General features: G+C 40.2%; 1 protein-coding gene across 2 annotated transcripts in view; it reads right to left on the minus strand.

The window, feature by feature from the left end:
* Nucleotides 1-8,457, minus strand: part of LMTK2 (lemur tyrosine kinase 2) — a 44,750-nt gene extending 36,293 nt beyond the window's left edge. For both annotated transcript variants that reach the window (XR_003256236.1, XM_026083058.1), the window contains exon 1: nt 8,288-8,457. Coding sequence is in view for 1 of the 2 variants with exons in the window: in XM_026083058.1 (XP_025938843.1) it covers nt 8,288-8,420 (133 nt within the window). In the remaining variant the exon portion in view is untranslated. The remainder of the gene's footprint in view (nt 1-8,287) is intronic.
* Between the last annotated feature and the right edge of the window lie 17,806 nt (nt 8,458-26,263).

Raw genomic sequence — 26,263 nt, forward strand, 5'->3', positions numbered from 1 at the left:
GTATCTGACCTTGTCACACATTTGAACAGTTTACTTAATTGTGGGAGTAAGTTACTAATGTAACTATACTCAAAATGTAGTACCACCCTAATTTATTGTGTTTTTTGTAAATATGACTTTAAAAGCTACCCCTAATTTCCTAAATAATGTTGTCATCTTCTTCTAGGCTAGCAGTTAAGTGGGAAAGCGCTCCTGAACCCTACCCAGTGCTTCACAAGTGAGTTTTAGATCATTATCTTTTCTTACAAAGCACTTTCCCTGCATTCGTTTACTCTGTGAAATCTTCAAAGGTTTGCTAGCTAGTATGCACAAAACCAATACACATAAGCCTGTAAATTTTGAAGGCCTACAGGTAACATGCAGAACCTTAAAACAAAAGCCTCTTTGAAACAGCTTCAGACATCTCTACTGCATAACGTCTGATTTGTATGACAAGCTACAGTACAGCATGCAGTGGAACCCCTGTCCTTCCCCCCAGAAGAACCCTAGAGCACTTCCCAGCGGTTACTTCATTCCCTCCATCTCACATTTTTCCTCTCATGCTCCATTTAAGAACTAAGTCAAAAGCAGCACCATTTTTGAGAATAAGATTCAATAGAGATTTCCACAGTACCATTGTTCAGTTGTGCAGTGCTATATTGTAATAGGCTTTAAAAACAACTTTAACTTTACATATTAGAACTGCATTCAAAACACCATTAACATTCAACTGAGATGCAAAGTTGAAAATTCAAACTGTTGAAAATTAACTGAAGACAGTGATATTTTAAAAACTTTCCCTCTTATGATTGTGTTATCACTACCCTAACATCAGACAAGGCAAAGTTTGCGTAATGAAGTAACCTTTGGTATGGTAATAGAAATATATCTTTATGCAAAAGCACTTTGTCACCTTATTCTTTTTCTTTCTTCTTTACTACTGTGGAAAAATCTAATTACTAGATATAATCTCAAATAAAAAAAATACTTAAAAACTTGAAGCTATAGCTGTCCAAATTACTTGTGCACATTCATATTTAATCTTTCAGAAAACTAAAGGCAGCAAGCAATAGTTTGCCAGCAAGACAAACTATTTCCTGCCTAAACCTGAATTGCCTTACATGGCCTAAATCAAAGTCCCAACACTTAGAAAGATGTGAATAAGATGACAAGACCTTCAGCAGTAGTGGAGGGGAGGAAAAAAAAAAAGAAAATCACATTCAAGTTATTTTGTTACTATATTCTTCTAGGCAGAACTTGAAATATTTCACCCCTCTCCACACAACTTGGCCATCACAATCCCTGTTTTATCCTAGACCCCTATTATTTAAGGCCCTCATGAGGGGACAGGGAGGAGGCAGAATGAAAGGCCAATGCATGTGCACAGGCGACTCTTTTGAAAAACCACCAGCTTTTCTTCTTTACAACAATTAATCATCAGAAATAAGGGTAAGAAAGACAGAAAATGGCAATTTGCTACAGAGGTTTTCCCATGAAGCAATAAAAGCCTTTGCTTCCCCCCTACACACACACCCTTGTGCTCCAGATGCAGCTCTACAGTGACAAAAGCCAGTTTCTTAACTAAATAGCTGTGTAGCTGTGACCCTGAAATCACTACTCTCCTATGCAAGAAGTTTCAGTGCATTCCAGAAGAAACATTAGCTACTTCACATCATGACTGGATGTATAATTATGTCAACAGTTCTTGGAAATCGTCAGTCCTCCCATTTTTTCTTAGAAAGAATGCAAAAAGTCTATCCAGCCATCTAAGTCAATACCTTTCCAAAGTATTTTATCCCATGCTCTCCTTAAATATTTTTTGTAGCATGCTGTTACTGCTAGGAACTACAACTGCTTAAGTCCACTTTACAGATGAGGCTGGCACCAGTTGCATGTCCTAAAGCAAGAATATCTAGGACAATGCCGTATTCTCATCCAATTCAGCATCCTCAATACCATACAGCTCCAATCTCTTTTTTCCCCAAAAAAACCCAGCCCACCTGAGTGTTGGCTCAACAGTTAGCAACTCATAAAATCATGAACTGGGTTTAGCATTACATTTATGTCCTTAGTCTATTACTCTAATTCTTTGACGTTACTGGGAAGACTTGTACTCACACAACAGCATACTCCTTTATTTTAATAAGGATTAAAATACAGGCTAGTACTTTTAAGTGTTTACAGAGCATGATCTGCTTGAAGACTTGCACAGCCTTAGAATCTCATGTTTGCACACAGCAACACAGCTTACCACATGGTAAAAAATATACATGTTCAAAAATTACGTATCCTATGTTTTCATGGCAATGTATGTGGAAAATCCAGGTAGCATTAGTATCTTGCAAAAAGTACTATCTGACTCTTAACTGTGAGGGGATGGCTGTTTTTAAAGAATTCTGCAAAGCTTGCTTTATCCTACACTGCTAGATACTGCTTTTAACAACCAATTCCTGGTCAAGTACAGTAGGATCTCATGTGCTGTACCATTTCTCCAGTAGTACGGCACCGGAGCTGAAAGGTTTTCGAACAGAGTAGACAACAATCACTTCAAGCAGCATGGAAAGATTACACATCTTGGTATCTCAAAACATCAGAAGTACCTGCAGCATCCAGATCAGATCAGAATCTCTCACGTTCCCCCACCACTTCATAGGTATACAACCTATTAACATATATCCTTTTTGTTCTGTGAAAAGAGTCCATACGTGCAACCCTTCACATGATGAGATTTTCTGGAATTTTGATCATGCAATAGATGCATTTCCAACTCTGACATGAGAGACTGGGATAAGAAATGTGGAAAAGGCAGCAAGAACCAGCAGTTTGCCAAAAGAGCTTATTCAGCTCCATTTCTCATCCCTGCTCATATCTGGAGGATCCCTAGGAGAAAGATTAGCAGAGAACAGGCCATAGCATAGATCATTGATTCTGGAGAAGTGGATCTGGTCTACAGGCTGAAAGCTTAAAGCCAGCACTCAAGAGTCTACTGTCAAACTTTTTTACACCTCCTTCATGCGAAATAAATTTCAGGTTGCAAAGGCAGACTTAAAAATTCACATCACTGTTAAGTCACTGCAGTGAGTTTTCTCAGCTGTAAGAAAATATAAGTGCAACATTGAACAAGGTGTTACTTTGGACCAGCACCTCATACTGACAAAAGCCATCAGAAGAGAAGTGGCTGACAGCCTCCTTCACTCAATCACCTGGCCTAAGCTATATCTGGCCTAACACCTTTTTGCTAGAGATTGTGCTTACACCAAACATATGGATTGAAACAGCTATCCTGACACAGTCTGTATGTTTCCTATTATAAAAGTGTATCTACAGAACATTTCTAGCACCACTGATGTCGCTCAAATCCTTTCACAACTGCAGTACAACAAAAACAAAGGGTTTATAGAGAGCAACAAAAGTGACAAAGCTATTGCAAATTGTATCCAGAGCCTTATCATACTCCAGATACTAGATGCATACCTTAAGTATGAAGGCAGATGAAATAGTAAGATCTGAAGAAAACCCTAGTACAACATGCTCTGTCCTACAGCTGCAGAAATAGAGCATTAGGACTGAGTAAGATACAGAAACAGAAAACCTGATTTTCACAGCCTCACAATCACGATACTGATTGAAGATCCCTGTACCCTGCACAGGTAATGCATGCATAGTGACTGAACCCAAACTAAGGGTTTTCAAATAGGCCGTCGGATCTGACTATATAAGATAAACTCCTTTTTTTATAGGGGACTTGTGGCAAAACTAGCACTAACCAATGGGGACTTTCAAACTGATGGCCCAGGCCTGATGCACATCCCTGTAGACTGTTTCTGACCAGTGTAATCTTAATATGCTACAATGACACTTGAGGAATTATTAAACATACCCAGGCATCAAAGATGTGAGAAATGAATTCAGAAAGTGGCCTCCTATAAAACTGTCAGAGTGCTTTAGCTGATCACAAACTCCAGACACTTTACGGCCAGAGGCAGAGAAAGCAGACCAAGCCTGCAAACAAAGCCTTGTACTTGGGAGGGACGTTCCTGCCAGTCAAAAATCAGGGTTGGCTTCTTACCTTGGAGTCAAAATCACAGACAGAAACAAAAGATAAAATACAACTTAACAGCTCTAACTCTACAATTATTACCCATCTGGGACAGAAGTTAGAAAAAAATATAGGGAGAAGTAAACAAACCTAATGCTTGAAAGGGAGGAGAAAGGTTAGATGAGCAGACTGCTCCCAAGAAAATTAAACCACTAATTAAAGTCCCCACTTCACAACCAAGATTTTTCTTAACTTCAAGTAGTCCGAGTCTCTAACTTGTATATACTTAGAAAATTGTTTTCCTTATTAGGCGCAAATGTCACATAACTCTTGCCTGGGACTAAACCACAGATCACAGCCACAAGTGGGCCAGACAGAATTCCTAGTGAAACAGCACGCCACAGAAGCAAGTTTTCCCAAGAGCATATCCATGCTAAAGAACTCATCTTAGCAAGTTAAAAAAAAGAAAAATTCACCTCATAATTATAACCTGTCATCTGTGGCCAATTGAAGATACTAGATATAGTTGCACAAACATCTAGATACTCTATCTAGACGCTCCTGAATACTATACACCAATTTCTAAGTGCCTTTTCCTGGATTTGTACATGACCAGGCTTTTCAACAAGAAATCACTGCCACTATTTTCAATACGTCCAAGAAGAAAGTCCCAAGACTGAGGTTCTCAATACAAATCAAGAGAGCATGTAGGCATCAGCCCAGCTGTCTCAATTCAATTTAATAGGCTATGTAATTTATCATAAATGTAAAATTGAACACACCCTTTAAAAATGTTACCGCCTATTCAAGTTTTACAGGAAAATAGAATATTTTTTGAGACCGTTTTCCTTTTTATTTGGAAGGACTTCAGATATTACAGAGATGCTAGAAATATTTTGTCCGACACTACATACAAGTGATTCAGATTCCATGCTTTTTGGAGAGGCAGCTGAATTAAGGTTAAGGATGAAAATTCAAGTCAGAAGAACAGAAAGAAAGCCTGAATTTGAATGTAAAGCTTTATCACAGTAAAGCAGAAGTATCAGATTATAGCACAGTATGTTTGCTTGCAAAACACCATTACTAAAGAGTATTTCTTAAATGCCTTTCCTTCAGCCACACAACATAAAAGCCTTACTAAAAACGGAAGTCATCTTAGCCTGATGCACTCAGGTAAAAATCACTAGTGCTCCACAGGCTCAAAACAACTACACCACCTCATTCTGTGAACCTCCCTATTTTGACAGGCTAGACAGTGAAATTGTGCAGAGGCTGACATCCAGCAGGCCTGCCCCCAGCCCTCACCTCCACTATCAGGTGAAGTGTTTAATTTCAGAACTATCACAATGCATATTAGTATCTTCTTTTTCCATTCACAGAATGAATCAAACCTACACTGCTCAAGTATTTTTAGCTGGTAACACCTTCAACATCTTGGTTTTCCTTTTTCCACGGTAATTGCTAGGAACCATACCAGGGGAATGATTCTAAAGACTAATTTCTTTTAAATCCTCTTCCTATTTGAAAGATTTTTTTCAACAAAGAGGTTAGAAATAAAACCTAAAAAAAGCAAGAAGAATATACAACACATCATCAATGCTTTGCTCAATCTGCAAATACGACGAAGCCATACTTACAAAGAACTACCTCATTCGTCTCAATCGAGGCCCTGGGAGCTTAACAATTCTGTGGCCGTAGAATCTGGCATACTTCCACAATACCACAAAACGGAGCATTTTTAAACAAGGAACCCAACCTAGTCTTGCTAGAACCTGCCCACAGCCACTTCCTGCTTTCCAGTTTCCTCCCCAAGAGAAGTTAATGTTATGGGTATAGTCCATGAATTATTCCACAAAGTTCACCAGAACAACTTCAGGCACATATCCTTTCCTCCTCTTTCTGTGGATTCCCATCTTTCCTATAAAGTGCTCTGGGCAACAAACATCAAAATGCATCTCCCCTGTCACAGAAGCAAGCCTTCTTGCTAGGCAAAGAATTGTGGAACCTTGAAATAACTCTGAAACAAGCTATTAATTTTTTTTATGAAAAGCCATTAAAATCTTCACAGGTTTACAACTTGTAAGTATTAGACTGAGGCTTATGTTGAACTGCAAAAATTGCTAAGCCCCAGAATGAAAAGCAGTATTTAGGTCCCGCATTTCAAAATCATCAGCCTAGTACAGGAAGTCAAAGCAGTCTGTCATGGAATAGATGAGCGAGAAACTCACAATAGGGCTGAAGCTGTTCTCGAACAAGTCAAATACTTCCTAACCCCCAAAAAATCAATCCAAGGGTTTGTCTACTAGGCAGCTTTTACAATTTGTCTACAGTGACTGAGAAAGTTCAAGACAAAAACTGTTTCATTGTCCACTGATAAGCTACGCTATTGGGGGGGGGGGGGGGGTTCTGAAGCTTTCCAGCCGGTTGCTGTTGTATCAGTATGTGCATTGATGATACCACAGTTATGACAGGACATGTTGCAGACTAAGAATCTGTTGCACACAAAACCACTTATTAATGCACACATTATTTCATTCAGTAGAAAGCCTTGCCAGCAAAAGTGATGCCAGTGATATTGGAAAAGGTCCCTCTTGAGGCTTTAAAGGCTTAAGTAACAAATATCTTTCAATAAAATATAATTCAAATGCATAACTTCTTACTATATGGGCAAAGATACAGTACCAATCAGCATTTTCATTTCCCAAATTTCACAGAGTTTTTCATGACAGGTTATGACCATTTGCTGAACTTCAGGTAATATCCTATACCTATATATTTTGACCTAAGACTATAACTGAAGATAGTATATAAAATTACAATATCCCATTCATTTCATATTAGTCTACAATTACATCACCACAAGTATTTCCCTTTAACAATCCTGCACTTAACATACCTGGTTTGCTTTTGGGGGGGGGGGTTGTTTGTTTTTGTTTTGTTTTTTAAATAACTTCAATACTATCTCTTTCACTGTGTTCAATCAACTTTTGATTCCAAGAATGACGTTTATATAGAAGTTGTCATAGAAGTTAATGATTTGGGCTCCCAGTTATGTAAAATACACAGCATAGCCCTGATAGCAAAGAGGAATTTAAATTTAAAATAAGGTAGGCTACCCTGAGAATACGTGATGCATATAGTCTGATGTCTTCTACCTTTAAATAGAAAGGTCACCTGCATTTCAGGGAGAAATAAGATAAAGAAAGGGGAAAAACTCCACATACAAAACTAACTTCACCATCTTATCTTATGGCTTGATGACAAGTTAATATTATTTGGACAATCCTGAAGCAACTCATTAAGTGAGAAAACTTTCATTCGGTCTCAAAGGAAATACACATTTGACTGGCAATTTTCTCTTTTTCAAAAGTTTACATTTATAGAAAACAAGACAGACCTCAAGGAAGGCTGATGGGGGGAAGTAATGAGCAATTCAGACATTTTCTTGGGGATAAAAAAAGAGGGGGGGGAGAGAAAAAGGCATAGTACCAAAAATAAGTTATGGATTCCACTCCCAGCTTTGTTACTTTCTGCAGAAGAGCAGACACATTACCTAGTCTCTGTGCTTTAGAGATCTCTCCTTCCCCCCCTCCTCCCTCTGAGCATATTGTCCATTTCAGCTGCAAACTCTCAGTGCTTGGAACCGAGTCTAGCACGCATCTGAACGGTGCCCTACCAAACTCAGCCCCAATCTAATCTGATGTTTCCAGGCCCCAGTGAAACACCAACAGAGATGACTGTCACCTGTCAATACTAATAAGCTCTTAAGCAGCCATTCACAAGACGGAGAGATCACATTTTTCAGTTTGTGTTTTTAACACAAACAGGAAAATAAGTAAGATAATCGAAGGAAGGAAGTGTTACTTAACACAGGAGACAAATAAATGTAAATTACATGACGGGGGGATTCGCCTAATCTGACCGGAAACGAGGGAAGCGACGTCTGCCCTGAGGAGCCTCCACCCAAGATCGGATCTCAGCGATTCACAGCCAAAATGAGAAAAAGCGACACGGCACAGAGACCCGCTCAGGCGCGGAGGGCAGCCGCTACGGAAGGACGTGCGTGTGTGCAAGCGCACCCCGAGCGGGCAGCGCAGCGCAGCCCAGCCCAGCGCAGCCCCGGCACCTAACGCCGAGGGCCGGCAGCAGGGCACCGGCGTGCCGGGGCGCCGGCCCCGACGCGGCGCGGGCAGAGCGCGGGGGCGGCGCGCGGCCCTGCCCGCAGCCCCCCCGCTCCCGGGCCTCCCCGCGCCGCCCCCCGCGCCTCACCTGCACCCGCTGGCGGAAGCGGAGCCGCCCCGCCGCTCCCCAGCAGCAGCGACACCAGCAAGCCGAGCGCCAGCCCGAGCCGGGGCGCCAGGGGCAGCGGGCCGCCCCCGCCGGGCACCCCGCACCGCCGCATCCCCTCCGCTCCGGGCCCCAGGCTCGGCGCCGAACGAGGGGCTCGAGGCTCTCAGTGCCCCCGGCGCGCCGCCGCCGCAGCCGCTGCCCGCCGCCGCCGCGGCATCGGAGCCCGCAGCCCTGCGCCCCTCACAGAACCCCGCCGGCCCCGGCAGACGCCGCCGCCGCCATCTTCCGGGCTACCTGACCGGGCGGGGCGGAGCTCGCTGCTGATCGATAGCCCAACAAGCCAATCGGCCTGCGCCGCCCGCTCAGGAGGTGGGATCATTGGCTGGGACGGGGCTAATCCCTGATTGACAGCCAGCTCCGCCAGTCGCTCCGCACGGGGCGAGCGAGGCCGAGCGAAGGCTGCGGCGCGAGAACGGCAGGCCGCGCTTGCCAATCAACCCGCCCCTCGGGAGACGGGAGAAGGGCGGGGCTCTCTCCCAGATTGAAGGCGCGCTCCGCCAATCGGTTCCCGAGAGCGGGAGCGGGAGGCGGGGCTCGGCCGAGCCCGTGCGGAGGCCATGCGGGAGCAGAGCGGCGGGCGGGGGCAGCAGCGCCGCCTGGAAGCGCCCCCGCGCCCGCCCCGGCGGCCCCCGAGAGGCGCAGCGGGAGGCCGCAGGCCCCTCGGCGGGAGGCCCGGGGGGCTCAAAGCCCCGCCCGGCCCGGGACAGACCCGGCAGGGTGGTGGCCCAGCTCCCCGCCGGCGAAGCCTGGCTGAACCGGCCCCTCTGCACCCGGAGTGCGACTCCCGCCAAAAGCCGGGAGAGGAAACTCCAGGGCAGGAGGAAGGGGCAGATTCCGGTCACCACAAAAGCCCCGGGGCGTTAGCGGCCACAGCTGCACCGGGCTGTTCCTTGTGCCGCGGTCGGACCGCTGGCCTGGGTCATTCACGCTCCTCTGCAGGGGCACGAGGAGGCTCGGACGAGAGGGGCGTCAGCGACTCCACTAGTGACTGCGGCAAAAGAGTGGTACAGGCAGGGCTCGGAAATAAAGGTTCCTCTGGTCTAGGTTCGGTTTGCAGGTCTTCTGAACTCAAAGCACGTGAAACAAGGTAACAGTTATAAGTGGCATAAAGGGAAGCGCTGAACCTAAGCAATGGGTCGCTCTACATAGCGAGGAAACAGGGAAGTACCACGTGACCGACAAACTAGATTTCCATTTTCCCAATAATTTAGCAGAAAGGCTAATTATGTCAAGATTATATAATGAATTTGAGAGAACAACTTGCCCAAACAAATGTACAATGACTGCACCCCTGGGACTCGCAGTAGTCCTAGAACACCATGTCCAGGAAGACACAAACATAAACCTCAATCCTTCTATGACTTTAAGAAATTTTTTTCTAGAGTAACTTTTCTTCTACCACAGGCATCTACTTAAAATCTAACTACTTTTCTGTTATCAAGTCTGCATCTATGCTCAGCTCTCCTCTCTCTGGCTTGAAGACACTAATTGTATAATCAAATGACCCATATTTTTTAAAGTGTTCTAATTAGTTTTCCTTCCAAGGGAAATATTTTCTTGAATAGTGATATGGAAGACAAGCTTCTCTTTTGTTGGTTTAATAAACTATTATTAATACATTGTGCTGCTTATTGTGAAAATTTAAAAAGATGCAACACGAAACAGTAAATAGTTCCAAAGCATTCCTTGTCTGGCTGCCTGTAGATTTTATGGACAAAGGCAAAATTTGATCCTTCCCGTTTAAAATCAATGATATATAATATGTTACTCACTGTTTTTTTCATGTACAAACAACCACCACCTCAATTTAAACAGGTCGGTACTGATGTAAAAATGCACTCTTTGTCTAGATATAATGAAATATCTAGTGAAATATTTCTGGAAACTTCAAGTTTACTCCTTCAGTGGAGTTCCTCACTCCACCAAATCTCCCTTCCTTGAGTATGGCCGCCACGGCTGAGGCCCCTGTATGTGAATGTGTCTCCCTCTAGCTGACGTTATACCCGCATTTTTTATGATGGTTTTTCAAACTACAGCACATTTGTTGTACGACTGCATGGGCAAATCTAATGTACCTGTTACTACAGCATCTAGAGTCTAAGGTATTTCTGACATCTATCACTGACCATGCAAATTACATAAGGAAATATTTTTGAGGTTCAGGGCAGCAACACACATTATGTTTAAAGCTTCATTTATAGCCTATCAGCAGGTTTGCAATGTAAGAGGGTTCTCATTTCGATAGTGAAAACAATGCAGTGCATTTTAAACACAGCAGACTGCTTTATTTCACAACCCACCCCATCCTAATTGAATGTTGGGCCTTTGATGTACTTCACTGATAAAAAAAATCATGTTATGATATCATCTGGGAAGTTATGTTAGCATATCATTAAAAGGACTTGTCAGAGTGCTATTTTATAATGATGGTACATTTATGGTCAGCAGTGAATTAGTCACTGGCAGAACCAGGAGTAGAAGCTAAATAACCAAACCTTCCAGTCCTTTGTTCCGTATGTGAGTCACAGCTACTCCCTATCTTCAAGCACATCGCCAACACTACAAAAACAAAGCTGCAGAGCCTATCCTCCCATCTACTATCAGCAGCGAGGTTACAATTTACCCACTACAATTTCTGTGGTTAAACATTTGTAGCAACTATATGAGACTGATGGGATGAACAATGCAAGGCCAAATAGTCCAAAAGGTACTTAGAAAGAAAATGTGTTTACTTGAATAAAATAAAAATATTCTTGTGCACAAAATGGGATATATTACCACGTATCACAGTCTCATGTTTCTTTATTATGCACTGTTAACATTGCCAAATTACTGAAGCTGCTGTTCTGTGTGGGAGGTGTTAAAACCTTTTTTTAGAGAGGGATAATTGAATCAACTAAAGATGTTGATGGTTTCATTTTCAGTTGATTTTCTTAAATATTTTTTATAACATTTTTGGTATGGAAGGAATATTGTCTAGCAGACTAAGCAAGTTGCTGGAGGGGTGTTAGGGGTCTTCAACGTAACTGTGAATAAAGCCCCAAAAGATTCACAATTTTCTTACTACAAAACAGAGCATCACTGAGCATCAGGGGCAGAGCTGACACCAGAACCCAGGTCTCCTTTTTTCCAGGTCACTGTTTTAAGCATAAAGATTAGCTTCCTTATATATGAATGTTTAGAATTTTCCCCCACAGGGAAAAAAAAAATCCCTCTCATTATTTTATATATAACCTTTTATTTCATATGTTGTCTTTTTACCTTTAACAAAGTGATTTGCTTCTCCACCTGATTTAAATAGAGACAAAATAAATATCACTGATTTTAACATCCACTTCCATTTGTATGTGACCTAATTGTGTTTTTATATAGCTGGGGATAGCTTTCTCAGTTCACTACCGTGCCAATACTATAGTATACAAAATGATTTTATATAGCTCTCAAGGAAAATGCCTAAAATATATTTAAAGCAATCAGTAAAGGAAATCTGCTTATTTGAGTCACATATTTTTCCCTTAGTATCTATCTGCCACTTCAAAATGGGTTTAGAACAGAATTCCTTGATTTGCTCCCACAAATGTTTAACCTTGCACATACAGACATGGACCCTTGAAAATAAGGCAGCGTATTTTGAGCACTGGTTGAAAATTCAGGTTACATTAACTTAAAAATGAGTTAAATAATGGTCCAGAGGCTCTTGGCATGATGCTTTAAGGAATTACATTCTTGTTTGGAAATATTTCAGATTTGGATTTGCATCTGTCACTAATGTCACAGAAAATTTAGTACAAATTTCATTTCTGTTGACTCAGAAGCACATACTGTAATGTGGTGGGCCTGATCTGGAACAGTGCTACCTACTTTTGTCTTCAAACAAGCGATCTTAACATGAAGACAAGGAGTTGGATCATAATTTTAAATGTATCTTATTCAATTTATTTTATTCCACTTAGTTAAACTTTATTATTTTATTTATTAAATCAGATTCATTTCACTTTAGTCCACTGAGCCATCCTATGGAATAAATGGAATTAATCAGATGAATGAATTTACTTCTTGTGAAAACATTTAAGTACCCTCTTAAAAAGGCATAAGAAGTGCCAACATCTGTATAAATTTTTTATCAACAGGGTTCCACCCTGGCTTGGAAGACCTACAGCCAAAAGTGGGTAATTTTCTTTCCCTGTGTATTGCACTCTGATGATGCTGCCAGCCAAAATATCAATTAATGCCAATTCTGAAACTTTTTTTATGCTGCAGACAACTGTCTAACACTGAACTAAAAGCCACATCTGTAGTAATACATCTGTATCCTAGGCTTCCTATAGAACCTCTCACCAACTGTTTAAGAGAAAGATTATGCGTGTCCGTTCTCTCCTCCGTGAGAGAGGAGATTTAGCTAAGTAATTTCCATTAACACAAAAGGAAATGCAAAATGATGACCCTCCATGTAAAGACGTTGTTGCAGAACTGTCAAAGTTATATTAGAAATTCTTTGCTATTCTATCCCACTTATTTTCTATTCTTTCCTATTTATTTTTAGTAAATGCTAAACTGTGTGCTCAGTTAAATTTTGTTCCAGAAGCAGCAAAACAATTTCGAATACAGTGAGAAAGTATTTAACCAAATGAATGTCTAATGCAGTACTTGTCTAAATACACATTATAGCTGTGCTAAGAAAAAAAGAAAAAAGCAAAACATAAAGATTAGTCTCACAGACAGACCAAGTAAGATGCAACAGGTCAAACAATGCGGCTTCATTTCAGTCTTTACTCACGCAGTACTTTCATTAAGGCAGTAGCTGTTGAAGCTGTTCAACAACTCTCAAAAACTCGTCCAGTTTGAGACTACTCAAATAAGCAAGTGTTATTGCTTAAGGCTTCTGGTGTTCTTACATTGTAGGTGTAATATGACAAGAACAGCGCTCCTGCAAAGGAATTTTAGCTGAAAGTTCACGGATTTAGCAAAACTCTCTAGGGATTATAGAATCGGTGCCTTTTTGACAACAAATGATCTATCTACAGGCTGCAGTGAACAGTCCTGTAATTAGTCATGTTTAACGTGCTCTAGGTGACCCTGCTTGAGCAGAGGGGCTGGACTAGACGATCTCCAGAGGTCCCTTCCAACCTCAACCATTCCGTGATTCTATGAAATCGGTATCTTGTTGGTGCAAAACACTGTTCAAGCAAGTTTGCCAAAAAAGCGGTACCTCAGTTTCTGGTCCTCTAGATGTGCATGGATCTCCTCAGCACAACTCCTTTCAATGAAGGAAGGCAAACATTTGAACTGAGGATATAAAACGATTTGCATGTCCCCCTAAAAAGTAATTCTAAGACTAAATCTGATAAATAATATACATCACCACTTGAATGTGTCACCTCTTTGAAGGGGAATTGAGTTGTTCAGAGCTGTGTCCTGAGTCCTATCAAACAGGGTATCCTTGATCGACCTGCCCATTAATATAATATTTTCCATTTTTATAGGACTTTATACCTAACAGTCTCAGATAACTTTATAAAAAATAATTTAAACCCCCCTTCATACAAGTATTATTTTCTTTTTACACCTGAGCAAGCTAAAGCTTGGGGAAAATTTAAGGACTTCCCCCCCCCCCAAGATATGTGGGCACTTACGTCTCATTTTAAATAACTTTCAAAATCGGATCTTAAGTAACTGGTCCAAAATCAAACCAGAAATTGATCTTAGACTACTTGCTTTCCTTCTCCCCTTCAGTTCTAGTGAGAGCAAAACTTCAGGCCAAGGACCACTTAATATACAGGGGTAGAGCTCATCCTGGTTAGGAAATGAGTGACAATACTGCCAGAAGGAATTTAATAGAGGAATGTTTGGATCTAGAGGCCACATCCAGAAAGGGGGACAACATGGAATAAGCAAGCTGTTAACATACAGATGATCGGTGTTCTTGATGCTTTAAGCTAAACTGCACACTTGGAAGAAAAAATAAGGATTCAAGATTTAAAGGAAGGCATAGTTTGCTGAAGCACTGTCAGGGAAGAAGGGATACATCTTGGTTTGCAATTTTGATGCTTTGGATCTTATTTATTTCTGTTATAATGATGAATGTTGCCTTCTGGAGCACTGAAATTTCAACATGACCAACTAGCTGGAAGTATTAGGCCAAGATAAATGAAGATGAATCAAAACAAATTAAGCAGGATCAGGAAGAATCTTGCCAAATGTAGAATGACATGGAGATGTGTAAGGAAATCAATATTAGAGCAAGGAGCACAAATCAAAATATCTAGCAAGTATACACCAGCAAACATAACTTTTGATATTTTCATTTATTTTTAATAGTTATGGGTTCAAACCACAAAATTCAGATATTATTCCTGTTTTTTAGACCTTATGGAGTGTATGAATCCCAGACTTTTATTGCATCCATCTCTGATTATTTTAAATACATATACACACCAAGAAGCATTTGTCGAAGGCAGTAATTGGACATAAATTTCTATAGTATTTGGTAATCAGAACAGAAGATGAAAGCATTATAAAAAAAAAAAAAAAAAGGAAAGTTGTTACAGTGGAGACAAAGAAAATCAATGAGAAAGTTTAATGCCCCAGACAAAGGACAACTTGCTAAAGAAAAACTACAGACATGTTAAAAAAAAATTGGAACTATTAAAGGAGTGTCTCATTTTAAAAGTTTACATATTAATTTTAACTGGTTACTTAGAAAAACAACAGACCTGAAATAAGCAGCTTATTTTCTTCACCACTGCAGTCTGTCTAAAGATCACCCAGGAATCAAAGGCCTCTCATCTTACAGAATCCCTTGCTGATCTTTTTAATATGACTAACCCAGCAGAAACAAAACTATTAAAAATTTTTTTGGTCTTACAGGTGAACTTGCTCTGATGCTAGTATCAAATTATGAAATACAGACAGATAGAAAGACAGTGAAAACTTAAGTGAGAATCATATTTGGTGCAGCTGGGTTTCCTTCCCCAATATTAACAACTTAATGAGCTCAGCTCATGGTGTGGAATATTCCTTTTTTCCCCCTCATCACAGCATCACAACAGTATCTGCATGTCCTCTAACACCACGTTATGGAGTTCTGGGCAGACCCTACAAGGGAATACGGCTGCTTATGCGACTGATGTTACTCAGGTATGCCAGTATTTGCAGGAATGAGTCTCATGTTAACAGTTTCAAAATTTTAATTCCTCTGCAAGTACACATAATCAGATCCAACTAATTTTGAGTATCCAGATGTTTTAGAACATGTTCGGAGTCTCTATAACTGGAGGCAGGTGATGTATATACTGCAAGAAGTCAGAAATGGTTGAAACCATTTCCACTTGAAACTTCATTTTAACATAGGAGCAGGCTAGAAATTTTATAGATAACAAAAAAGCTTCTTTAAGTCTTAATAAACCATGTTGATTAAGCATATAAAATTTGATTTGATCTTGTGTTATGAGTATGTGCCATCAGCAGGTGTCTGGAAAGCTGCCCAACAAGCTGACAACTTCTGAATTAACCTTGTGGGAACAAGGATCAGGTTATCTATTTATAAAGTCATACCACAGGTGTAGCCTATAGTGGGACATTACAGTAAGCAGCAGTTAACAAAGCTATTCTCATTTCGATGCGACCCAGGTGCTCAGTTGCGCCTTATCAGACTTTTTAAGCTAGGGCTCTCAATTAGAAATTCAGAGAGGCTGGCATCTGGCACAAGAAGACAACAGAAATTAGCATTACCATTTCCCAGGGGTCATGGATTAAACATGGCTTGCACCTGCTCTGTTTACAGCTGAGCTGGTATTTTAGAAACAATGTTATAATTTATACCCTCTCATTGGTTAAATTTTGCAGCTTAACCATCCACCACAGTAGGGACCACTTTTCAATTTGACTCAAATATAATCTTCATCCCAAACAAACCTCTAGACACATTTATTTTAGTCAAAGACTTGTCTCAAATATGCTGAATCACTGAATGTAGGTAACAGAAAATGTGATTTTCATCAAGCAAATTAACACAATGCATACTAAATTCCTATGCATGTTAAATTCTCCTGTCTTATACCAACATTCTCCACTGCTCTTTGGGCATAAGCAGACATATCAGTGTATCAGGTCTGACTTTTCCCCTGCCTAGTATTTGACTGCAGTTGTTGGAGATCAGAACAGTTACAAGAGCTTTCCTCTTCGCTGGCAGTATTAAACAATTAGCTGGTCCCACCACAGGGAACAGATTTATACACATGTCCTTGCTGCAACATGCTTTGCTCCAGCTGGCAAACACAAACCTGGCAATGACCTATTAGCATTCTCCATTCTGACCCAGATTCCTGGCATGTGCAGACCCACTGGAGAGGAAATATCCATGCTGAGGATTCCTGGTCTCATCTAGTGGGAGCCTGATCCTGAAGAAGAAGTGATAGTGGCAGAGGAAGTAGGGGAGAAGGGTCCCTAGAACATCAAGATGAACATTAAAAGGCAGGAGATCTTGTTTGCATCCCACCATCTACCAATGACTGGCACAACAGCACCAGATAGAGCTTGAGCCAAGTTAACCCTCTTTTTAGGCTCAGGTGCTGTGGCACTTATGCAGCTGGCCCAATTAAGGGGTAGAGTTCTCCTTGTAGTCAGAGTCAATTCCTACTGACAAGCTCTGACATGGATCAGTTTAGTGTCTGTACAGCTTGCCAGTGGATATCCCTTCCCATTTGTTCTAACCACCCTTCTTCTGCTCTGTCATTCCTGCCCTCGTCTGAAACATAGTTTTGTCCACCACTGGGAAATTAAGTACGTCTCCAAATGGCTCTGGACATTCGCTTCCTTTAAGTAGAGCTTTGTACTGTTATATAGAATTGCAAAGCATCGCAGGATATCAGAGAAAGCATGCTTAGTGCTGTACAATAAAAATGCAGCTCTCAGCCCACTGCTAAAGAGGCTAAAAGCTTAATAAGGCATAGATATGAAGGTCAGCATTTGGAATACAGTAGGTATGTAATTACCTGACTGATTACATAAAAATGTATGGATTTGCTGTGCTGAGGGAACCTTGCATAAAACTGTATTTGTAGAAATACAGAGATCATTCACATATAGAGATAATTTTATTCTTAAGTTCCCAATAAATTAATCGTTGTACACTGCAAATGTCTGGATGACAAAAAGTGAAACAGTTGTTTTGAATTTACTGTTATTGCATAACAAGCAAATAGCACGTGCACTTGTGATAATTACAAATTAAAATACACAATTGGTCATGGATTTTGTGTATGTAATTTTGAGCCCAAAACATCATTTGGCCCAGGAAATACTGGGAACAGCTATTGTTTATAGTCATGTTTATTTACACCACTCTGGAAATGAAAGAGGCTCTTAAACTGGGTACAAATGCTTACTTACTGCATGATCAGTGTACAGCAATCTTAGCATAAATGAGACAAACATCTGAAGTAGAGCAGGCATACATGTGCTCTTTGCCTACTGCACTGTTATTGAGATGCCTTTGTTTAATGTTACTATATGTGGTAAAAAATTCAATCTTAAAAAAAAAGAATTACTGAGGAATGATAGAAAAGAAATTCCATGGATAGATTTGTATGTGATAGACATATACAAGAATGCATAAAAAATCCTGAAGACACAATGCCTACATTAATGCTACAAATTCTGTGAGCCTTAAACTTCCAGAAGAATACCTCTTTTATTCTGCACTTTTTTTAACTGCCACAGATGTCAACAGCAGTTCCAACCATTCGCAGACTGAAGGGTCAGCCCCTATGGGAAAGGTAGGATATTTTAGAGATTACCAGAAAGGAAGAAATATTCCCCTTTTAGAGCTTATTCTCCTAAAACAAGGACATGGTAGGAAGAAAACAGTGTCTTTCAAAATCGATCTACGAGAAGAAGAAATTGGGAATCTGCTGTATGTCGTGGCTATGTTTAAAAGCACAATATGGCCCTAAAAATGCAAGGACATCAACACAGACTAGTCAAGGGAATCCAAGTTCCCAATACTGTTCACATGGAAGTCAGGACCTCGCATTCACTTAGGCTCCTTTCAGACTTGCTCTCCATCCGTTGCATAGTTTTGTGGATGCTGAACAATGAGTTCCTAATGGAGGGATAAAAGAGGAAGGAGACTAAGAAGGAAACAACCACAGTATGGGAATGAGATGTGAACCTAAGGAAAATTGCACATTGAATTTCAGAAAGTGAGCTTCTGTCAGAAAGATGATCAAGGCCGCATTAACAAGCCCCCTAGTTAGTCCCAGCAACATGATTTTCAACAGCCTTTGATATACATAATGACAACTTTGCAGTAATAAAGCTTAATTTGTCGTGAGTAGAAATTTTCCTCAATTTTCTCTCCACTGACTTCGACGCAATTAGTTCCCCTGCCAGTGCTGCTTATAAAACCAGAGAAGTCAAGTTAAAGCAGTTAATAAGAAATATGTATGGACCATTCTTTTTTCCCTGCCTACAATATCTTGTGAATATCTTTAAATAGAAACAATGACTCTTCTTGAAAACATGATATAGTTCATATGACAAGAGGCTGAAATTCTCGGTTTTACATACATATACATTAATGACCTTAAGAAGAAAATTGCAGCTAGTCATAACTTCATGTAGCTTTCAGAAATGAGAACTGGATCTAGGTCAAAACCAAAGCTCTAAATAAATACCACAGACTTTGGGGAGATTGAGGTCTAGACTGCGTAGCTTTAGAAAAGGAAAGACTATTTTGTATTTTCATTGGCATGCAGTTCACATTACAATATGGTTTTGAATAAACAAATATGTGATCACTTATGAAACATTTTTTCTAACTGTTGGTGAATCTATGGTGAAATACAGTAATAGGCTAGTACGGTAGGATCTTCCCTTCTGCTTAAGCACTGAGCAAAAAGCCCTTGGAAACTCACATTTTCTATCTTCAGATCATGGAACAAGATATGAGTTACTGGATAAGGCTTCCCTATCCTTGAGGTCAGTTAGAGTTGGGAGTCTTTTTCCTTTGATTCTGCAATCAGAAGGACTTTATCTATATGGGCAGAAGGGTCTACCCATAGGCATCTTACAGGATCACAATCCTGATTTGGAAATATCACCTGAAAGAGTTAAAATCAGAATGAAAGATCCCATTGCAAAGTTCTTTGACAAAAACATAATGTGAACATAGTACTGTAGAAAGTTCTGGACTGATGCCGTAGACTTCATAAACAGCTGAACTGATAACTGGCTTGACTATGAGGGTACCAAAACTACATGTTTCTCTAAAACATTCAGTCATCCCTAATTGGATCTGGGACTTATGTATGGAGTGAGTTATTAAAACACAAACAGTATTAATGCTAGTACTGTTAATGCTATTACTTACTTGCACAAGCATCACTAAGAAACATAATAAATTGCATGGAATTGGGCCCATAAAATAATAGATGCTTCAGAACTGTTTTGTCATCTCTATTAAACTATCACACCATACTGCTGCCTGTACAAAACTTCAGCTGAGTTGGAGTTGAAAGATAATATTCAGATACAGAGCGCACACTTGCCCAATTTTCTTTATCAACATTTAGTAATAATCATGTCTGCAATGGCATAGTGCCTAAGAGCTGAAGTCATGAATAAAATCATCTTTACCCAGGCGAGCTTACAACCCAAGTAGCACTATAGACTGCATGGAATTACTCAAATGAATCACACAAGCAGGATCTAGCCCACCAACCTCAGGTACTCAGACTCATGTTCAGTTTTGATCCTAAAACTGTAGACACAAGACCAAGTGTTTCTTTCAGCTGCCGTTTCCCATCAGTAATTCTCCCCCCATGTGAAATGAGCCTCCTGTCTCACCCACAAATCAGTAGAGCTATCTGAAAGGCAACAAATGGCAGACTAACCTCTGCCCCAGACTCTTGCATGCAAATCTGTTGACTTCAGCAGAGTTGCAACAGGCAAAAGATGTTTTTGTTCCCAATGAATTAGTTATCAGAGGGCAAAACAAGGACTTCAGTTTGCGTTGCAAATCTGTTTAGTAGTCAAGCCACTCCTGAGGGTACAGAAGGATGCTGGCTTTGTCCAACACACCTATCCCATTCTAGATAGATCTCATAATTTCTTCAAGTTCTTAATCATTTCATATCTACACCATCTCCAATCTCTTTCACTTGAAGTACAAATTCCATTTTGGCTATCCCTTCCATGAAAGAGCAATCTCAGGATAACACTGTGCAATATAACAAATACCACTGCTACCAAGTTAGCTCCAGGTTCATCTTACCTCAGTTCAGCCTATACCTTTGTGCCTGTTTCCTGTTGGCTGATTCTAGATGGTTTCACTCTTATAGCCTCACGCAGGCTTTCTAGTGCCTCGCCAATCAGAAACACAGGAAACTTCAGATTGAAGCCACTGCCTTTCAGCCAGCAGGAGGAAGGCATATCAAATTTATTTTCAGCAGGCCAGAAGCTCTTTGCAAACTATGATCTTGGAAACACTATTGTATTTGTGATATGCCTTTAAACCATATTGGTTTTTGGTAGTAGTCAATCCCCAAAATGCTCAAAAGACATGACTCTGACCAAACATCTGTTCCAAAAACGTTCCAGTGTCAAAGAGAGCCCACAGAAATACAAGTGAGACTTTCCAATACTAAACTTGTTGTTCCTGTCCTTCTATTGAGAAATTACCTTCTAACATGCTCTGAGACCTACTAATTAATTAAGACCTACTAAAACTTCTTGCAGATGAAGTATGGTAGGTAAGTTCCAATCCTTTCTGTAAATAAGATACCACAATGGAAAGGTATGAGCATAGCAATAGTGAAACAAAGTTAAAATTATCAGCTAACAGTCAGGAGAATCATTGTATCTGAATTAGTAACATTGCTGTTAAAGAAGGCTAAGTTCTTGCTACATGGAGAAATGCAAAATTCATGACTGGAGCTGCTAACTTGTAAACAATACGAAATTGCTGGGGGTGCCTGTTGTTGGCAATTATTTTCAGATAGGAGCTGAGCTATTTTTGATCTGATGGAATGGTTTGAAAATGAGTCAGATACAAAATTATTACTCTCCCTCCAATTCACTGAACCTTTTGCTGCTCTCCCTCTTTCTGTTTAATTTAATTTTGCATCTCTGAAAAATTAAGCACAATGCATGGCATCCAGTAGTAACAGATAAAAGGGAAAACATTACTTGAACTGCACAGTAGAGGTCTCATCCTGATTCAGGAGACAAGAAATATCTCTTTCCACTCACTGCTGCACTTTCCCTTCAGGCTCCAGCAACAGTGCATGCTGCCCTTAGTTACTATCTAATATAGAAATGCACAATATTTACTTTGTGAAAACAGTTGCTCCTGACCCCATGAAGGCAATTCTTCATTGTGTAGACATCTGAAAAATGCTTTGCATCACCGACCTCTGTGTCTGGAGCTGCTCCCATCAACAGCAGCTGGGTGTGTGCAGCAAGAGTGGCTGGGGAGAAAAGAATTTCATCAATGTCATTTCTCAACAAGTCCTTTTTTTTCTGTTTGATGTTGCACTCGCTGCTGAGAAGCAAGTCTCTGCTGCATTCAGGGGATCAGGTACATGGGAGTGCACTTCTCCCCTGGCCCTGCTGAAGCTTGTAATCTCAATGAATGCCTTCATGATGTGGCTGAAATCATTCCTCTGAAGAAGCAAAGAACAAATGAGACTCGGATATGACTGGTTACCTCAAGTAGACCTCTCTGTAGGAAGTGCCCTGACTGTTGTTCTCATTGCCACTGAAAGAATAGCATCCGCAGGGGGGCAGTTCAATAAGCATGGAAAACAGTGTTTACATAACCTAACTTCATATTAATACTTACTTCTCTCTGATAATCCTAAGACCTGAGTGTATAGACAGGGCCTCAAGTGCCAACAGAGTCAGGGTGTGCAGACCGGAAGCTAAATTATTAAATGTCTATTACAGACCAACTTTGACTGTGAAAAGTATTCAGTGACCACATTCAGTAACACAGATGACCACAGGCACTACACAGCTTCTCTGCTGCAGGCCCCAGACAAGATGTGCTCTTCTTCTTCTGAAAACTGTCTTGCAATCGTCCAGTGTTCAAGCCTGAACAGACAGAATGGCAATGCCAACACCAGGATTAGAAATCAGAAGCTCTAAGCCCTATATACAACTCTGCTGGAGCATGGAGATGCCTCCTGCACTGTAACTGGGGTCAGATTATTGCTACTAATGTACTGTGTAGGGAGCTCTTTAGGAAAGACAGAAATGAGAGGAGGATGGGTATCACTGAATGTTAAGGAAATGGCTGAGTGTAAAGAAATCCACTGTGTTCACACAGGTTAAATAGATTCTGTTTGGGTGGAAATTACTGGTATAAGATATGATGCAAATTGCCCCAGAAGAATAGTGTTGAGGATCTTTTACAAGACCTTGTAAAAGGTCATTCTTTTCTTTGTTCAAACCTGCATACAAATTGTAAGTGATGTAGGATCATCGGAGAATAATAGAGGCAATTCCATGTTTATGGAATTCCCAGACATAAATTGAAATATAAATGCCACTAACAATGGCAGAGCTCCATCGTGGACACGGACATGGTAGAAGATGGATTTCTTTAAAAATCCATTAACTAACAAGAGATGGTGCTACTTCAGAGTGAGCAGGGAGGACCTTTGCTTTGAGCAATAAGGCTGATGACAGGTAGGAATGATATACAAAGAAAACGGCAGTAGGATAACAGAAAGGACAATATCTTAGGAGAAACGGAACTCTATGTCTTAATGTGAAAAATCTCAAGGGATCTAATAAATCTCTTCCCTAGAATACAGAAAGAACTGGTATATGAAATTGCAAGAGGCTAGAGTTTTCAATTGATTTGTAGAATAAGTTTACCTAGGACTCAAGAATAGCAAACAAAATGGCTATATTCTAAAAGGTATTTTTTTCAATTCAGTACAATGCAAAGTGTTAGAGCAAATTTTGAAAGAAAGAACAATTAACCATAGGGAGGCAAACAATGTGAAATAAATTACATGGTTTACCAAAGTAAAGCATGTCAGACTAAGATAGTGTATTTTATATAAGAAAATTGACTTTTTAGACCTGAATAATGAAGTGGACTTAAGCTATTGAAACTGAAACAAATCATCAGACACAGCACTCCACAGGAAATCATTACTGAAAGTTAGAGATAATAGGGATGAATACAAAAGTAAGGTGAACCAGGAGCAACAGGTTATATAAAAAAGGAGTAATAAAAATGGAGCAAATTTCCTGATGGTGTTACTCAGGGATTTGTCTTTGGAGCAATCCCATTTAATGTATTCCTTCATTACCTAGGAATAATGACTAGGCCTGGGCTCAAAAAAATTGCATGTGATACTAAGTTGGAAGGTATTGCCAATATTGAGGAAGACCAGATCACCACACTGGAATTACATGACCTTCTTGACTGCAGTGATAGAAATTTAATAACGCGAAGTGCAAAGTCATGTTCTTGGGATTCATCAGCTGGAAGAAACAGAGAAGAAAGAAGATCTGAGTGTTCTGACAGACTGCCAGTGTGCCAGAGCTGCCAACATGACACAGCTGTGAAGAAAGATAATACAATGTTAAGATGGGTTAGGTGAGATTTTTAGTAGAGAAGGAAATATTGGTACTATTCTGCACGTCATTGGTAACATTTTGTTTGAAATAGTTACACAATTCTAGGCAACAGTGTTCAAAAAAGATTAACTCAGACTGGAATCAGTGCAGACTGGCTATTAGAATGATTACAGAAATGGAGTATCAGCCTTAGGGAGAGATTAAAAGAGCACATTTTGTTCAGTGTGATAGTGGAAAAAGGATATGCAAATTCTTTATAAAAAGATTTTGAGATAAATAATATGAGAAAAGAACTAAGTTAAAGGTTAATATGATCATAAGATCTAATTGTTACATGCCAATCAGCTGTATGTTTAGGCCAAAAACTAAAGAAAAGGTTTCTAACTATTCAAGGAGTTCACATATTGACATGATCTTTCAAATAGAGCAATGAGGGCAAGGAACCTAAATAGTTTTAAAATGGAACTTGAGGTACCCATGGAAGAGTTGTATAACTAAATAAGCAAATGAGTCTGTGTTCAATAATGTTTTGGGTATACCCAAAGGGGGTTGAAACAAGACTAGATCTCTCTTTGTTCTGTATGTATGGATCCCACGCTTCCCACAATTTTCTGATTGCCAGTGGGTGCCACTAACAGGGCAACCAATGTTAGTACATCCCTAGTACATCCCTAGCACATCCCCCTTGCTGCACAGGTTAGCTTCTAGGGGCTTTTTCACCTTTCTCTGAAACACTGGAGATTTGGCAGTTGTTGATTCAGTTTCATGTTTGAAAGAAGACACCTGCCTAGGAAGCATACATTGCATTGGCTGAGATACACCTAAATGAAGTACTGAGTGTTTTTTCCCTCTCAGACAGCTGTGATTTGTATTTAGGGGTTCTGACCTGCGGAAGGACCCACAGGGTGGGACCTCATCAGACCAGCTCCTCTTCTCCATTCCCCTTTTGATGCATCGGCTCCAGTGCAGTGGCACATTTGAACTAAGAGTGCGGCCTGGCACTCCCTTTTCAAACATGTTCCACTCTCTTCCATCGCCTGAACTAATTATGGTTTGACATTTTATCCTCTACATCCTTACGGCTGAACTTTAGACTTGTTCACTCCTTAAGTGCTTGCTTTTTCTATTCTCACTTAGCTTGGTATAAATCAGGAGTAACCCTCCTGTAGCCCCCCTTGGTAATTTAAACTGGAACATGGGTTATTATAGAGGACTTGGGAAACCTGGATTGCTTATTATTTTCTTTTCAAATACCCTTGCCCTCTAAGAATTCTATTTAGCATCAGCTCTTCAGTCTACAATCTCTGCTTTATTGATTCTTCCCTCTTTTATCAAAGTATGGTATGTGATAAAAAAACTTCTAAAAATCTGCTGTGACGCTATGTAAGTTCAAGGACACCACTTCCATACCTTCCAAAGGTGATTCTCTCAACTTCTGCAGGACGGATGAATGTGTTTACATTATTCTTTTCTCTACAGCTATCATCTTCCCCACCCTATTTTAAGAGGAAAGAAAGCCAGAACAGTTACGTAACATGCTCTCGACATCAAGCAAAGTAATTGGCAATATTCTGTTTATTTTATTTGTTTCCATGCCAAAATGAAAAAAAGTTCTTATCCCACTGTAAACTGCCTGGGCAAATATAATCCTTTCTTGTATGTCTGAGAAGTACTTAGAACATCTCAGACATTCATGGGAATAGTATTAATAACAGTAACAACAACAACATGTTTACCATGATTTGAACACACTCTGTTATGTTCCTTTTAAACTCTTTCCTGATGAGATCATAAACTGTCTGTAAGAGCTTTCATGTAGCCCATGGACTCAGATTGTCCATCACACTGGATTTTTTTGTATTTTTCCTGACTTTTCAATATGTGAAATTGATATGAGTAATTCTAATTTAAGCACTAAATCCTCTGTAACTTGTAGCCTGTCAGGATACTGCTTTATTCAAAAGCTGGTATAAATATTCATAATTCCAATAGGCTTTTACTGTGCCCTTGGGCTCTTTTGTGCCCCAAAGGATATTGCACTGCAGGATATTTCAAATCCCTAAAGACTGCTGTGTTTGAAAGTGGGTCTTTCACTCATAGGAGGACCCACTTTCTGAGCTTTCTACATAATAGAAGGGTTCTACATAAGGTTTATCACATGTGGATATGATCCAGCTACCAAAGCTAATGGGAGCTATTCAGAGTTTGATGGGAAGAACTGCTCTAGCACAGAAGCCAGTGGGATGAAGGCTCATGTACAAGACATTCATTACCAGGATGAAAGGAGTTTGGGTCATC

The sequence above is a fragment of the Apteryx rowi genome, unplaced genomic scaffold (assembly GCF_003343035.1).
Source record: "Apteryx rowi isolate R43461 unplaced genomic scaffold, aptRow1 scaffold_6, whole genome shotgun sequence".
Classification (NCBI taxonomy): Eukaryota; Metazoa; Chordata; class Aves; order Apterygiformes; family Apterygidae; genus Apteryx; species Apteryx rowi.